General features: G+C 46.9%; 1 protein-coding gene across 1 annotated transcript in view; it reads left to right on the top strand.

The window, feature by feature from the left end:
• The first annotated feature begins 687 nt into the window (after positions 1–687).
• LOC135917668 (uncharacterized) overlaps positions 688–17,118 on the top strand; it is a 33,938-nt gene continuing 17,507 nt past the window's right edge. Inside the window, exon 1 of the mRNA XM_065451239.2 lies at positions 688–993. Coding sequence (XP_065307311.1) covers positions 879–993 — 115 coding nt within the window. The 5' untranslated portion in view covers positions 688–878. The remainder of the gene's footprint in view (positions 994–17,118) is intronic.

Raw genomic sequence — 17,118 nt, forward strand, 5'->3', positions numbered from 1 at the left:
CGCAATATACCACTCTTTGCAGTGCCGCAATATACGTGACTTGGAAGTCAGTGTTAGGTCGCACAGTTTGGTGCTTTAAAGAAATAGGTTATGAACAAATAGAAGCGCTAGCAAAGTTTCGGAACTTTCATTGTGAGATCACGTGTTCTTGTTGCCTCAAAGAAAAAAGAAAGGAAAGAAAGAAAGAAATAGTAACAATAGAAGTGAACAACGGGCTCAGATGCTAAGAAGATTAAATTATGGGGTTTTACGTGCCAGAACCGCTTTCCGATTATGAGTAATGGAGGACTCCGGAAATTTCGACCACCTGGGGTTGTTCAACGTGCACCCAAATCTAAGTACCACGCGTGTTTTCGCATTTCGCCCCCATCGAGATGCGGCCGCCGTGGCCGGGGTTCGATCCCGCGACCTCGTGCTCAGCAGCCCAACACCATAGCCACTGAGCAACCACGGCGGGTACGCTCAGATGTTGAGGAGGAAGGACTGACTACCCGCTGGACCAAAGAGCAGCACTTGCGAGAAGCACCGGAGGATCCCCTCGGCCCGCCCAAAAGTAGTCACCCTTACTTTCTCCGACCCCGCTTTCACGAAAAGAGAGGGCGCTCGAAGCAGCGTCGGGCGCGTCGGCGCGCTGGCAGCGCCGCCCCCTACAGAGCCCGATCCCTTCACTCGGTGTTCGGACGTCCGTGTGGCGAGTGCTCGCGCGCCGCGTCCAAGCGCCCGCGGATCGAAACCGCCGTCCCGCGGCCGCCTGTTTCGGGCTTTGGCCCACTGTCGGCGTGCGCTCAACGAGGGAATCGCATTTCCGCCGTCATCAAAGGCGGCTTCACTGAGTGGACTCGGCGGGCAGCCGCGTCCATGGAGGCAACGTGCCGGCCATGGAGTTGTGCGCCGCGAGCCCCACCGGTGCTACGACCATCGGACGTAACCAGCGCGGTGTGCGACAACGTCGCTGGGTCGTCCTGTTTCTACTTCTGGCCGCTGCCGTGTCAGGTGGGTGCGCGCAGCGTGACCCACCGCCGTGACGCGGAGCAGCAGCGCGCGCGGTCACGCGCGGCCCGTGTTGCTGCGTTGGTCCCGTGTTCATTTTGGGTGGAGGTGGAGCACGCTCGGCCGCGCGCGTGCCTGCGTTCCCTGAACTGTCGCGGATTTGTGCCACCGCTTGCCGAACGCCGGCAGTCCGGCTGGTAAATGGCGCAGTTACACAATGAGGTTGGTCGACGTCCTTAAAAAGTGCGGAAAACGAGCGATTCTTTCCCGCTAGCTGTAGTGTTTTAGATTTACACAGTGCGGCCGCGAGGAACCATATGGGGCGCAACGTTCGAGGTGTAAATTTATTTTTTTTTTACTATTTCGCATGCAGAAGGGCCCATACAAAGATTGAAAATATTTAGTACCTTTCGACATCTCTCCTGGAGAGACACATAGTGACGAAGTGATGAACACGTATATATAAGCGGAATGTCTGTGATTCCCGATATTGCAGGGAAATTAAAAAAAAAATATCTGAACCAAGCGTTGCTTTTATATGGGTGCTTAGCTTTGAGTGACGGACAACAGCGGTGTTTAAATGAAAAAAAAATAAGCTGTGAAAGCACTCGAATGCGTCTTCTTTTTTTCCTTTTAGCAAGCAGTTTGACAGGGAATGTAGAAATCGGCGCTCATTTGAGGGAGTAATTTTAGCAACCTTAAAAACGCCGGATCTCAGATGGGTATCGAATCATAACCAAGCACCCGCCCTTGCGAGGTCATAATATGGGCGTAATTGAGAATCGATTCGACAAAAGTGTATTCAAGCATGCCAATGGGACATTCCCTCTGATATATGTTATGTCGTTATATGTGTGCTTGGGGCGAGGTGTCACCTCTGCGCTGAGTTCGGTGTTTACAGATTTATTCCAGTTTTGCGTGACCAAGCATGAAGTACATGGGCGTAGCGAGCAAACCTAATTTCCATCGTAACCTGGCTTCTGCGGCCGGTAATTATTGCGAAATCTTGTACACGCCAGCCACTCACGTTGCCCACTAAGATATCGCGGCTGGAACCTTCCAAGAGGTCATGCCGCTGTGCGTCCACGCAGAATGATGGTCTCCACCTTTATGGGACACTGACATAAAACAACAATGATAACTCAAAGTGATTACTCAGAGAGAGAAAAGGATGCATAGAAAGGCAGGGAGGTTAAGCAAATGATTACTGAGTGCTCTCACATTCCCAAAGGACTAAAGAACAGAACTTTCTTAAGCGACAAATTAGGGCGATTTTAGCAAAGGATTGACGCTTCCTCTGTGAAACTTGGTATAATGTGTAATGTCCAGCCTGCGATTTCTAAGTTGCACTAAGTGATTGATGAAATTGTCGTTAAATTCCCTACGACGCGGTACTAAATTGCCGCAGTAACCACCACTTCGTTTGCGCCATGATGACCGCGGACAGCGCCCTGCATCCTAACCAAAGGTTACGGCCCATCGAATCAACACTGGCGTACCAGAAACGCTGGCGCAAAAAGAACAAAGTAGCCATTGTTATTTTTTCTTCCAACTGTTAGCTCATAGTACGCGACCACCATTGCAAACCCGAATAATCTTCCTCGTCTTCTTTCTTCGTCATCACGGCGCGGACTGTAGCATGGCAATACGCCGAGAAGTTAACCGAGTCGCGTTGCAAGAAAATAAGGTCAGAAAATTTTACTGGATTTACATCCCGAGGAGCTCACCTAAATGGCTTTTTCCACGACCCTATTGACAATATTTGGTAAAGCGTATTTTCTTTTATGTTGCACCAATTTATTCAAAGCAGATCGTAGCCCCTCTAATAGCGCAGATGCAAGGTAAACTTACTTCGTATGCAATCCCGTTTGTCGCGTGCTCTTTGATTTGAGCCGCTCGCCCAGCCACCACCTTTACTGTCCATTTTAGCCGCTTTTTAGCATAAACACATGAGATTCTTCGGAACTCGCAATCTGATGCTCCAAATTAATTCTAAGTTTTGCATTCACCCTCTCTTACGAAGATTAAGCGCTGCCGGTCGACTGCACGAACAGCGTGTGTCATGCCTAAAGCTGCGCTGTCAAAAAAGAAAAATAGCAAAAAAAAGACAAAGCAGTGGCTTGTGTTGTTCTTACCTGCTTTATGCCAAGTAGGAATTCCTGCATAGAACTTTACGCGCATTTCTCAAGTTGCAATTGTGATGGCGTTAGTGTGCACATTAGCAGTAACTAGAGACGGGTTTGGGGGCCTGTCAATAATAGTATTCAGTTGCTTCTAAGCGTCCCTTGCCATGCCACAGAAATGCGTCAGCAAAAGCTCTAAAACCCAACACAACACTACGCCAAAGAATGTATACTGCAACACAAATAAAAACCTTTGAGCTGAGTTTCAGAGGTCTCGCCTTCCTCGCCTTCCTTCCCCTACTCCACCGCCCTCCACATTTTACATCCTTACAAGCGTGCTTCGCCACCTGGTTACAATTCCTGCGGGAAAGCATCTATTCAAGAGCCCCGTAGCAACAATTTTTTCAGCAACTCCGCAGTGATAGCCATGGTGGATACATTTTCTAATTTTAGAGTAGGCTCTCGCAGACGTCGTCATAATGTTTGCTGCCGTCATATTTTGTGGTAAAAGAAACATGAAGAAACAGAAATTTTCAATTTAGCCCACGCGGTGTTCGCGAATAGAAAGCCAATAACGCTGCTTCTGCCGGGTTAGTGAAACTTTATTGCTAGCGCTTTATCAGCGACACATCAATGAACCATTCAAGTTTATAAAGGCGGCTTCTTGGGGCATCTGACAACATGCCGAAAATACATTTTGCAGCGTATTCTCGCGGCCACAAAGCTTCAATTGAAACCGCTTTCATCTTCGCAATATTGAAGTTGAATACATGCAGATTGACTCCAGTGACTTCCGTATTCAAAAATCACAGCACAGGATCATACGCTACATCAGAATAGCGAATGAGAATTCTCGCGATTGCTATATTGATACATATCTACGCCGACGCAGCCGTCGACAGCATATGCAGAGTCAACGCCCTCGTCTCAGACTCATAGAACGGGAACACGAGCTCTGAAGATTACATCAAAGGAACAGGCTTAGCAGCATACAAGAATATAGAATCATACACTGCGTACACAGTGACCCGGAAAAGCTGGGTATCTCTACTTCTTGCCGAGCGGACAAAGTTTCACGATTTTGAAGACCCGCATATTGGTTTCTCGCCATAGCGTCGATTGCCTTCTGTGTGGAGCTCTTGACACCTAGCTCGTGACCTCCCTCCCCACTCTCCTTCCCCCCCCCCCCATCTCTTCTCCCTGGCAAATATTGTCAGAAAATGTAAAAGATTTATGAGTCATGGCTCTGTAAACCGAAACAGGTCAAACTGCAAGCTCGCCGATTCAAGTGCAAGTATGTTTTCGTGCAGGTTGCGTGCGCTGATTCTAGGATGACGCGCGCGTTTCCAGGTAACGGGCATCGACAATGTCCGCGTCGAGCGAAAAGCAGATGTTCATTAAGAGGCTCATTGTGAAATCAAGAGTTTGGTTAAATCTCGTCTGGTCGGGAAGCAGCGGCATAGTAGGAATAAAAACAAAACGCCGACCAAAATTGGGTTGTCTAAAAATTCTTAAGAACGTTTCGGCTTCCACACGGGAGCCTTGTTGCCTGAGCTGAGAGGCACAATACCGTCAGATGAAATCCGTGTCAGTAATCGTTTTAAGCATCTTGCGTATGTTGGCGGGAGATTGCCATCTTTTCGATTAAGCGTGTGTGCGGTTGTTTGGATAGTCAAGAATTTCCAGATAATGTCGCTTCGTCCAGATATTTTCTTAGGCAATGACTTAAGCTTGACTCCAATTGACTCCAGTTTTGGGTGAAGAGAAGCTTTGTGAACATATGGCAATTGAGATGCAGTACCTCGCATGTTTACTGGAGTATTGCTTGAAGAATACTTCTATTTCCGCGGTGTCACTTACAAGCAAATGTACGATACCCCTATAGGTGCGTCGATGTCTGTAACCGCTGCAAATATAGCTTTGGTTACCATGGAAAACAGGGCTTCGGCTTCCTTTTATCCTCCTTCGAAAGTTTTCTTCCGCTACGTTCACGATTGCATTTGCATCATAAAACAGACACCATGATTGCCTTCACGGATCGCCTAAAATAGTATTGAGGAAGCCATAAATTTAACCGTCGAACAGGAGGATTCCGGACGGCTAGATTTTTTTAGGCGTGGTGGTAGAACGGGAGAGACAGCGGTTATCTTTCAAAGTTCACTGGAAGGACACGCACACATGCGCGGTAGCTTCACTTCCCTTCTGTAAAACCTCTGTCCCACAAGCGGTACGTGGCTTTCTCATTAATACAGAGAGCCCAAAGGACATGTAGCAAGCCAGAATACTTGTTTTCTGATTTGGTCTTCATTCGACGTGAGCTCGTCCCATGCAGCTACCCAAAAAGCTTTATTGCGTCTTCAGGAAAAAGAGCCCCGCGCCCACGTAACCACGTGATGCCTCCGACCAACGTCACGCCGCCGTGGCGTATCTTCGGGGCATCAGCGTTGCTTTGGCACGTGCCCTGCGTAAATGTAACGTGCAAGTCGCCCATGTTCCCAGCCGCAAGTTACGTAACGAGCTTCTCAGCATCAAGGAAAAACTAAGAAAAGAAAGGTTTCTTGGCGTTGTATATAAGATACTGCGCGCCGACTGCAATTATGTCTACATTGGTGAAAGTGACAGTTTTTAGCGGCGCCTAAAGGGGCACATGAAAGATGTGAAAAAGAAAAAAGTCACACCCAGATCACTCACTGAACACGCAGAATCCAAGCAATACGATTTAATTGGGAGCCAAGCTTCAGCCATCGCCCAAGAACTGGACGAAGTGACACTATCTGGAATCCCTGACTATCCAAACACACGCACACACGCTTAATAGAAACGATGACAATTTCCCGCCAACATACGCAAGACGCTTCAAGCGAATACTGAGGCGGATTTAAGCTGAAGGCTTTATACCCCTCAGTTCAGTGACCAACGCTTCCGTGTGAAAACGTAAATGCTTAAGAATTTTTAGACAACCCTATTTTGGTCGGTGTTCTGTTTCTATTCATATTATGCAGAGGTTGATTTTACACCAAGCAATACATCGGCTTTCTCGATGGCATCTGCTTCTGTTGCAGATGCCGTCGGTTGCAGAAGCCTTGGCGCTGGCATAATACTGGAAGGATGCTGCTATTCCAAGCCGGTAGTACAGCGACAAGTGCTCTCGAATAATTAGTGCCAATTCCATTCCTGTGCCATCATCGCTCGGCCAACACCTTCTTCACGCCGATATTGGGAATCCCCGCCGCTTCCACCCCCGGCTCCTTTCTTTACACATATTATCTCACAGCTGCTGCTTTTTTATTCCCAATTCCCCCAGATCAAACTCAAGCCTAAGCGTGCCTTTTATTTAGTTCCTTCATTTCGTCTGCCTTCAGCAGACTTTATTGTCGACATTACTGACACCTCGCGGTATTACAAGCACTTTCTAGGAGAGAGAGGCAAGAAATTGAGTGTTGCAAACAAAAATCGCTAGTATAATAATACTGTATGAAAAGTAATCATGACAATGTAAATGAGACGCATCGACAAATAGAATTGCTGAGCACAACTCAACAGCGCTATCGGACAAAAATGAAAAGTAAACGAAATGAAAATGCAACCCAATTCGGTAATTCAATACGCAGTCCTTTTCGGTGTGTCGCACACTTTTGGCGGTGTACTGGCGCGATGGATCTAAACCTAACTTACTATTGCTCCTATCATTAGACCAATGAATTGAAGCGTTTCGATTGGCTCTGCCACGGCGGCAATAATGCCCTTTCCAACGTAAATTTTGAAGCAGGAAATACAAAGGTGCATGATAGCGGTAAACTGAAACAACGTGTTACTTGTGGTGCGAATTGAAATGAAACTGCAAGGTTACGTGCTCGCACAAATCTCTTCAATCCCAGAAGTCACCATTTAAAGCGATGAGCTACCAATGGTTTCGGCATTTTTGAGCATTGCCGGATTATCTCGGACGGATATAATGTGCGAGAAAAGTTTTTATTCAGATTGTCAAAAATTCAGCGCAAATGTCCGACACCCCCATCACAAACTGGCTTCATATTACTTGTAAGGAATGACTGCTCTATGAATGAAAACAGGAAAAAAAGAGAGTCAAAACATACATACAGGCACGCACGCACGCACGCGCACACATACACACGACGGACGCAGATGCAACAACACCAACTAGCCCAAATTTCTTCGTTAATTAGCCGTCAACGCATCACGGTTTCAGAGGCAGCATGCGCCTACGTACGTAGCGCAATTCGAATCCATTCTATCCACAACAAGCGTTTACTTAGGATGCGTGAAGGCGCGCTTTCTGGTTCTGTTTGTTCACCTTCCTCCACATGGCCGGCGCCACCGCTGCCGCGAAGACGCGGAGACGAGAGGCATCTGGTGGTGACACAAGGAACCCAGCGGAGGTGACGCGCACCTCCTCAGCTATGATTGGTTGGCCTATTTGCGACAGAACAGCCACGCAGCTCCCACAGCCACGAAAGCCCGACGATGTTCGCAAAGAAAAACTGCGCTTTTAAAAATATATTGTAATCATTCATCAACAAGACAAGAAAAAAAATGGTAGCACGGCTATTGACAGGAAACAGCAAGGAAATTTCCAATGGCATAGGTCTTATCGAAACCATATAGTTGTTCACGTGACGACGTTTTTACTCGTTTTACTTGCCACCGAAGTCCCTGCGGTGTGCTTTTCCCACTTTATTTTACTTGCACGAAGCCCGTTGCCTGTGTCTGCTCTTGCTCTCAGCCCATTTTTCTGTGTGCGTTAATCTGTTCTGCGTTGCAGATGCGCCGTTCACATGCTTGTTTGCTTGCTCACGGTTTGCGGTTACGCGCAGTGTTTTCATCGAGCCTTGTAGAGCCCAGCGCGTGGCTTTGAGGCTGTACGCAAAGCGCGAGAGATAAGGAAGCCTCGCATTTACAACGCAACTTTCGGGCCTTCTACGTGGAAGAAGAATAAAATGCCGCCCCTAAAACAGAAAATCGGGCCACCCTAAGGCTACTTTATCTATTTGTTTAACTCTCATATTCCTATTTTATTAGATCCCTTCCCTTTTTGGTCTAATGTCTGCGTCCACTCTTGCTTTACTCCTTTCATGCGAAGTCCTAATGCGCTTTCAACACCTTTTTGGCTTCGTAATTTCCTATTCGTCTTTAAGCTGCTGACTATTTTCCCGTCGCTTCGCCTTCCGCCGCGACCAGACCAAATGCGAGATGGAATTTCCGCCGTCTAAAACGTGTGCGAGGCAATTGTTGCTGACGGCGTTGTTGCATTCACGAGTTGAGTTCAGTTGAGTTGAGTGGTTGTAGGCTACTGGTGGGATTAGTCTTGCAGTTGCTGCCGGCAATTGCCCCACCGTAGCAACACTTAACATAAATAAATCACATAAATCAGTCACAGACCTCTAAATTATAAATAGTCACTCCTAAAGTCATCATGTGGAAGCCAAATCCGTGCCCTGCAGGTAATTGAAAAGAATACGAGAAACCTCCTTCTTACACAACTGGTTTCCGCGCGGCAAAACAATGTCCTGAAGATAACTGTGAGGAACTGCTGTCTTCTTGAGGGACCCGAATATACAGTACAAACGGTAATGTTCTATGTCACCGCACACACCATACGTTGAACGTAATGGAGACAACGATGTCTGTCACCTTACCCACTGCAACGTAGAGAGCGTGAACTTGTATCGTTATGAAGTAGTGCAAAAAGGGTAACTTCCCGTAGGAAATGATAACCGAAAGAAATTATGGTTCGGGCACAGGGACAGCTCATCGGAGATGAAAACCTGTTAGTCTTATTTCCACGTTCGACATTCAGTGTTTTGGTACATAGAATTTTAACTTAGTCCAGTCAGCAGGATTCAGAGTAACGGATGCAGACAAAAATGCTCTCTAGAGGGAAACGTTATATGCATGCCACCTTCACCACAGCGAAACTGATCGCAGCAGCTGTCTCGGCACCAATTCGACCACTTTAGATAAAAAAAAGCGGCAAGGTCAGCGCAACATCTTTACCGATGCTCGGCCTGTCACACTTCGCCTTTTATACGAAGCATATTACGAGAGCTCAACCCAGCTCCCCAGGCGCGGCGGTGTCGCCTTGAAACCACGTGACACCGTGATGTCACGACAGAGGAGAAGTGGCTTTGGCTCAACTCTTGCAAGATGGGCTGGGTGGGAATCGAACCAGGGTCTCTGGAGTGTGAGACGGAGACGCTACCACTGAGCCACGAGTACGATGCTTCAAAGCGGTACAAAAGCGCCTCTAGTGAATGCGGTGTTGCCTTAGAAACGAGCTGTTTCTAAGGCTCAGGCGTGCGTCGCTTGCTCAGGCACACATTTCGTTGCCGCGCCGAACGCTGCGTTGCTCGACGCTCACCGCGTCCAATGCGGGGCGTCCAAGGCGAAGCAGAGTAACGCATGAGTTGTTTCTTCGTCTAGCCGAACCAAATATAGCCAAGCAACAGCAGTTCACCAAGCTAAACAGTGGTTCAACAACTAAAATAAAGGCTAGTATGCTTCGCATCCTGGGCTTAACCTTACCTAAGCCATAGCCATTTTTTCTGGGTCGCAGATCTGTAAGCTCAGAACTGTCGGTAAAGTCGGCAATCGGCGTCTCTCAGTTGCCTAATTCTAAACACCTGTCACTCTATGAAATGAATGACTCTTTGACCGAGGTGCCTTTATTACTAATTCGAGCTGAAGAAATGAAAGCAAGGCTATACTGCGTATGTCAACCCAAGTGAGGCTCCTTGGGTTAACGTTTACACAACCAAGAATCTTTTTTGTGTTTGTGTAGAGGCAGGAGTGCTATGTCTGGGTTTGAAAATGGCTGAACAGTATGAGCATCGTCATTTTTCGAATGTGTTCCAGTTATTTAAGCTCATACCTACGTCATTGCTCGTATCATTTTCAAACCGCTTGCAGACGCAAGGGCAAATTCAAATGGTCTCGTCGGTGCAAGCAATATGGCGAAACCAGCTAAATGAAGTAGCTTTCTGACTGAGACTGCAAGCAATTGTTATTCCTATCATAAAATATTTTCAACTCCACATATTTTTGGCCGTTTCTTTTTTTCTCTCGAAATATCCACAATGCTACTATAGAAGAAATAGCTGTTATTGTTTCTTTTTAATAATAATAATATTTGGGGTTTTACGTGCCAAAACCACTTTCTGATTATGAGGCAGGCCGTAGTGGAGGACTCCGGAAATTTTGACCACCTGGGGTTCTTTAACGTGCACCTAAATCTAAGCACACGGGTGTTTTCGCATTTCGCCCCCATCGAAATGCGGCCGCCGTGGCCGGGATTCGATCCCGCGACCTCGTGCTCAGCAGCCCAACACCATAGCCACTGTTATTGTTTCTTTTTGTTTTTGTACTTATCGTAAACTTGTCTTTATAAGCTCTACAACAAAGTTAACGACATTGACCGCCAGCATCAGTAATAAAAAAAAATTAAAAAATAAAGTAAGTCTGTACTTTTTTAGGCATTGGTAAGGCATAATTGCTTTCTAACCTACCAGTAGACGTGCATTTATAAGCTTGTTACCACATCATCGGGAGCACCAGTTGCCAAGGCAGCGTGTACTGATCAATCAAACAATATTTCTGCTTTTGTGGTTGAAAGAAAGACAGCTCGACAGTTTTTTCCTATTATCTTTTGATTTCACTGTCTTATGGCTCTCTATGACTTAGTTTTATGTTACGGAATTTTTTTCCCTTCTTTTTCCATGATTGACAGACCAGCACAACGAGAGCTTCTCAGAAAATGTAATAGAACATAAAGTAACGCTTAGCTTTCTAGTTAACGAGAGAACGAAGCATTTTCCCCTTTGTCCGCTCGCATTATTTCCGGCGTTTCTTCTGAAAGTAAGAATCTGACGCTGGGGCATCATACGCACAGCTTCATCCCGCGCCAATCCTCGGTGTAATTATCCTCGTATGTTTTTAAATTTTGCCAAAACTACAAAATATACGGAAGAAAACTCTTGTAGGCCGACAAAGACTTGTAGGCCTGTAGACTTGTAGATTTGTAGGCCGACAAAGAAGCTTCGAAACATGTTAAGGACCACGCAAAGAGCGATGGAACGAAGAATGTTAGGCTTAACGTTAAGAGCCAGAACGAGGGTGGTTTGGATCAGAGAGCAAATGGGCGCAGTCGGTATTCTAATCGACATTAAGAGAACAAATGGAGCTGGGCATGTCATGTAATGCGTAGTTTAGATAACCATTGGACTATCAGGGTTACATAATGAGTACCAAGAGAAGGAAAGCGCAGTCGACGATGGCAGAAGACTAGGTGGGGCGATGAAATTAGGAAATTTGTGGGTGCTAGTTGGAATCGGTTGGCGCAGGACAGAGGTAATTGGATATCGCAGGGAGAGGCCTTCGTCCTGCAGTGAACATAAAATAGACTGCTGCTGATGATTATAATGATGAATGTACACTGCTTATTTTACCAGATTAACTATTTCACTTTTCACAAAATTGTTGCATTGGGCGAGCGGGTTTACATGGTCCCACGACGATATTCGCACTTCCATACTGTACAAACGGGGAACAGCACAACACCAGAGCTCACTTACGATTTCGAGAGGAAGACGGGGTTGTCTGCGAGCCAGGACCCTATTTCTCCAGCTTAGCTGTTCTCTCGTGATTACTGCGTAAATCTTTGGAGAGCCGCCATGCTTCTTGGAGGGGATGCAAGTTGACGTCTTCGTGCCTCTGCCGGGGGTGGCGACTTTCGCGGCGACTGTGTCCAGGACGCGGACAGGCCTCCAGAGCGACACCGACGGCGACGACACCAGTGTCTACTTGCTCAGCAGTGAGGTGCTCTCCAATGAAGCCTTCGAGCTTGTGGGGAGCCGCAAGGCGAAACTGAGACACACCACCCAGGCGCCCCTGTCTTCTAGCACGCCAACGGCAGGGCCAACTCGGAATGCCGCAGCCAGTACGATTCTGTTTGCACCAGAGCTCGCTACCGACAACCTTAGGTGACTCAACAGACAGTCGGTTTCGGTGCACCTTGAAATTGTGGCGTCAAACAAGTCACAGAGATTAGAGGCGACCCACGAGAAAATGCGTTGGCTATAGACGTTGCATATGAGACTGCGCTGAGCATTTTGTGTAAACTTACAGAACTTACTGGCATAAAGCTCCATACTTATATGCACATGGACATTGCTTCCGCTACTGGTGTCATCTACCATGTGGACATCTCCATCTCCAGCGCTGACTTGCCGATTCTAGTGAAGCCAGCCATTGATGTCGTCATGACGACATCAACGGCTGGCTTCACTAGAATCGGCAAGTCTCGGCACATCTCGCTATGTGAAAATAATTTTCAAGGGCGAGTCTTTCCTTTCGCACGTCAAAGTCAGCCACCTGAGGCACCATGTGCGGCCATTTATCTCAAGGCCCCTCCAATGCCGCAATTGTACGAGCCTGGGAAACGTGAACGCCCTGCGCGAGAACACGAGACTTTGTTCACGCTGCAGCGAGCCCCGTGCTGCAGGCCCCTCTGCAGCCACGGTTCTCAAATGAACCGATTGCGTGAGTCCCATGATGCTTCCCCGAAGGACTGCCCCAAAATGAAGAAGGAAAAGGTGGTCTTGAAGCAGATGACGAGACACCATTCGCCTCGTTGGGAAGCTATTGCGGCTGTCACAAAGCGACGCCCCCGACGCCATCGGGCTTCAAACAACGCCGATGCATCTTTGAAGAGTACGTCACATCCGAGCACAGCTTCTGCTCTGTCCCCTTGGCATAGTGGAATCCAATCTAAATCTCATAAGGTCATGGCGGAGAACTAGGCACGCAATACTAAAGCCACACCGAAAACCAGAGCCACAGCGCAAGTGACAACCGAAGTCACAACCGAAGTCACAAGCGAAGTAACAACCAAAGCCACAGCCGATGCCACAGCTGAAGCCGGCGACACTTCAAGTGATACAGCACATCGCTGTAGTGTGCACAAAGCGGGTTCCGCACAATTTGCCCAAAGATGACCGGTAAGTGCTTATGATGCTCCGGTCTCTGAAGAATACTTTTCGAATGCTCTTGAATAGCCTACATACTCCGCCAGCGCAAAGTACAGTGCAAGTGCTGGATGATCTTGATTCATAGCTTGCAAGTCTTCAGGAAGCATCATGGCTCATCCGCAACGTTCTATTCGCACTAAAGTAAAAAAAGGCTGCGGTTTATTTTATCCATATACTGCCACGCACTGCAACTTAATGCTAACGACCACTGACCCCTGGATCTTCCCAGGCGACTTCACCGCGCATCACCAGCTGTGGCAAACACCAATATTAGCTTCAGACAGCAGAACGATGGCAGCCGAATGTATAGGTGGGGCACTTCATTGGACTTGACTGATTTTGAGACGCTTTGTTGCATGCACACATAGTGTTCACTCTCTCCCACTTTCTTCTTTCTATTCCCTCGTTCCCTTCCCCAGTGTCGGGTAGCATCCGCACACTTGTCTGGTGGACCTTCCTGCCGTTATTCTCCTTGTTCTCTCTCTCATAGTGTCCACGCTATTCTGAAAATCTTCTTTACGCTGAAAGTTTAAATTATCTAGGAATCGGTAAAAAAGCAGTTTACAGCATTGCAGTCATTATAACGGCGCTTAGTAAAGATGACTGATGGTACTCATAAGGCTGGCCGACAACAAGTTGTATAGGCGCCGTGATAACAACACCCGAACATTACAGCGCAAACAGCGCCATAAATAATAGTCCTTACTCGTATGTGCTATCTTCTGCGCAGCAGCCTGTTGTGTGTACCCGGCGTGGTGGCGTAGTGGATTTAGTGTTGCGCTCTTAAGCTAGACGGCGTGGAATCGCATCCCGCCCGCGGTGTCTGCATTTCGATGGCGGCGAAATTAAAAAAAAAAGAAAACCGCCTGTGTCCCGGGAATTCAGTGCCCGTTAAGAACTCCACGTGGTCAAAATTAACCCGGAATCCACCACTAAGGCGTAAATCATAATCATATCGTTGTTCTGGCACATAGAATTTCCCGATTATGTTTTTGTGCGTGTGTTCTGCGGGTATGACAGCAGGATTGCAGATCGCCGGTGTCATTCCCTACAACGCTACTACAAAACCAAAAATTGCAGCGCACTGTGACAGTTGTCTGATCGAACTCCTTACTTGCTTGTATACATCCGGAATTGTCATGTATTTCTGTTGTAACACCCTGCTGCACCTGTCTTCCTAAAATAAAACTGTAGTGGCTGCGCAAAGTAAATACATTATGCTACGTACACGTTTGCACCGCCATTTAAAGTGATTTGTGCCGAACTAGAAGCATTGGTAGGACTGTAACAGCACCAGTAACTCACGTGTCACATGCGTTTAATACTAGCCCCCTCTTCCCCTCGCCCTCCTCATGAATCATTAAAGCGTACGCTTCACAGTTCTGTGTTACATTAGGCCTGTAGTCAAGGCGCTTTATGGCAGACGTGCGGTAATAAATGAAGGACGCCTGTACACGTGAATTACACCTCCGTTTAGCACATTGCGTCCATTGCTGGTGTCCCTAGAGGGCACTACAGTATCGCACAGTGACGGTCGCTGTTTTGATTCTATGGGATACCCTCAGGACTCTAATAGTTTCTTTCACGTTATGATTAAGGCCATACGAGAGAAATATTTGCGGTGAGGACACATGCCCTTGTGAGCGCTGTCGGCATAGCGGGTCAAGTTAGAGCAATGGCGCTGGCATTCATGTTTTTAATAAGTCCACGCTGCAAACATGAATGCTAGTTCCAGCAACCAGCTAGCCCGCCTCTCCGCATTGATTGGTTAGAGCAGTGGATCGTCATCCCCATGGCAGGCGCCAAACTTACCAGTTCATAGACACTCTTCGTTCCAACACCGTAAGGAGACCCGTGAAATTGATGAAAGGCACGCCTAGTGACCCACCAGGTGCTTAATGGCTGCAGAAAGGCCCTTTTGCATTCATAAATCATTCAATTACCCTTCCAGGAGAAAAAAAAATAATTTCCACTCACGAGAATCTTCCGGCGCAGCCCTCGAGACCGAAGACGGCACTTCTTGAAACCTGCTTATGTTTTTTATTTTATTTCTTTCTAATTGCATTTTTCACGTGCCCAAAGGCAGCCCCCATTGGTAGAGCAATCTTCTTCTGCGCGCGAGCACTGTAAAGTCGTAGCGGCCACCATTATTGCCCGAAGCTTCGCACAGTGCATGTTTCAAACTTATTGCTCTACTAGCACACAAAGGGCGTCATCAAGCGGCGAAAAAAAAAATTGAGTGCATGTTTTATGCGTACTCCGCGTATTCCAGTTCAGATAAAAATCAGCGGACTATACAAATAAACTGTTGTAAGGTATGCGACCCGTCTAGTTGTTGTCGATCCATGAGGCTTGACAGTATGAACTTAACTAGGATTTTAATGATTGCATTTTTTTTAAATTGAAATCAATCGGAGGTCAGCGATTGCCTTCATTTGTCGCCTCTTTAGGCGTCCCTCGTCTAAGTTCGCGCTGTCAAACATCATGATACCAATGAAAGCAGCAAAATAAATGAAAAGGAAGTTAATTAACATATTTCGTGTACACTAAAGGAGATCCATAGGAATTGCCTTTTTTTTTCTGCGCTGGAGCATAAAAGGAAAGCATTATTGGCGGGTCGGCATGCTCCGCTTTGATGATGGCGACGGTGTAGCCGAAACCGTTGTTGAAATGTCTACTGCACGACCGCTTTCACTTCCCTTTTTAGGACATCTCACCCGGCGCTAGCTGAGTAAGTGATTGAATGAATACCACCAGGTGCTTCGTAATCTCCACTTGATGACCAGACTTGCAGCTTTGGCGCTTCAGTTTATAAGCGTGTGATTATCGCGACGACGACGACGACTCTGTGATTAACGCCCGACACTGTTTTTTTTTTCCAGTGCGAGTGTCATAGCGTCTAGTTAGCATGCGTACAATCCAAATGAAGCTCTGGAGGTAGACTGCCAATTACAAAACTATAGAAAGACACTTGATGAGAAAATGTTCGGAAAGTGAGGCAGAGGCGTATGCACTGTTTGAAACGAGGTCGCCGCTCTTAATTAGTCACTACTGCTTCTCAATTAGTCGTTGTTATGTTAGTGAAGGCTTAACTGACAGTGAAAAACGTCAGGATAGAAAGCGGTCACTGAATACGCGCTTTTCCCATTTTCCATGATAACACTGTAAGTGCCTTGTCAAAGTTAATATATTTAATCCCTCGCTATTCGGGAAGACAGTTTGGCAGAGCGCTCACGGAAGCGATCAGAAAAGTATTACGACGGCGCAACACAACAAAACAATAGCATGTTAGGCGTAAGTAAGAGGCCGTTATTGTGGCTTGTGTTTAGCACGAAGGCCGACTTTAAGGTTTCAAATGAATTTCTTTAGGCACAGAATCTTATCAACAAACAACGGTCCTCTAGGACAATAGAAGTTTAAATTGATTCTTGCGACCTTGACGAGAAGCGCCCGTAAAATTCGATTCTGGGTGTGATTTGTTGCGAAGTAAGATGTGCATAAACTTCCCATACAGCGTGAGTTTACTGATCAGTACAGATTCGTCGTAATGTTTGCGCCACCGAACAGCATGCAAGTGCAATCACAGGAGGCATTTACAATGAAACCAGTTTGTTTCTCCACGTTGCCATTTTGCACATTTATAATTCCATGTCGGTGCTCGTCCGAGAGAAGACTGAATGCTTAGCAAACACTCCGGAGAACGCTCTGGTCACGCAAGTCGCTCAATGAAATTGAATAGCCGCGCTCATTCTTATTCATTTGAATATTCTCTGCGTGGCCGTTATGTTGGCCTGTGTTTAGCACGAAGGCCGACTTTAAGGTTTCAAATGAGTCTCTCTAAGCACAGAATCTTATCAGAAAAAGTAAGGCCCTCTATGACAACAGAAGTTTAAATTGATTCTTGCGACCTTGCCGAGAAGCGCCCGTAAAACTCGATGCTCTCAAACTACGCGATGCGCCAA

This window comes from Dermacentor albipictus, chromosome 4 (assembly GCF_038994185.2).
Source record: "Dermacentor albipictus isolate Rhodes 1998 colony chromosome 4, USDA_Dalb.pri_finalv2, whole genome shotgun sequence".
In the NCBI taxonomy this organism is placed as follows: Eukaryota; Metazoa; Arthropoda; class Arachnida; order Ixodida; family Ixodidae; genus Dermacentor; species Dermacentor albipictus.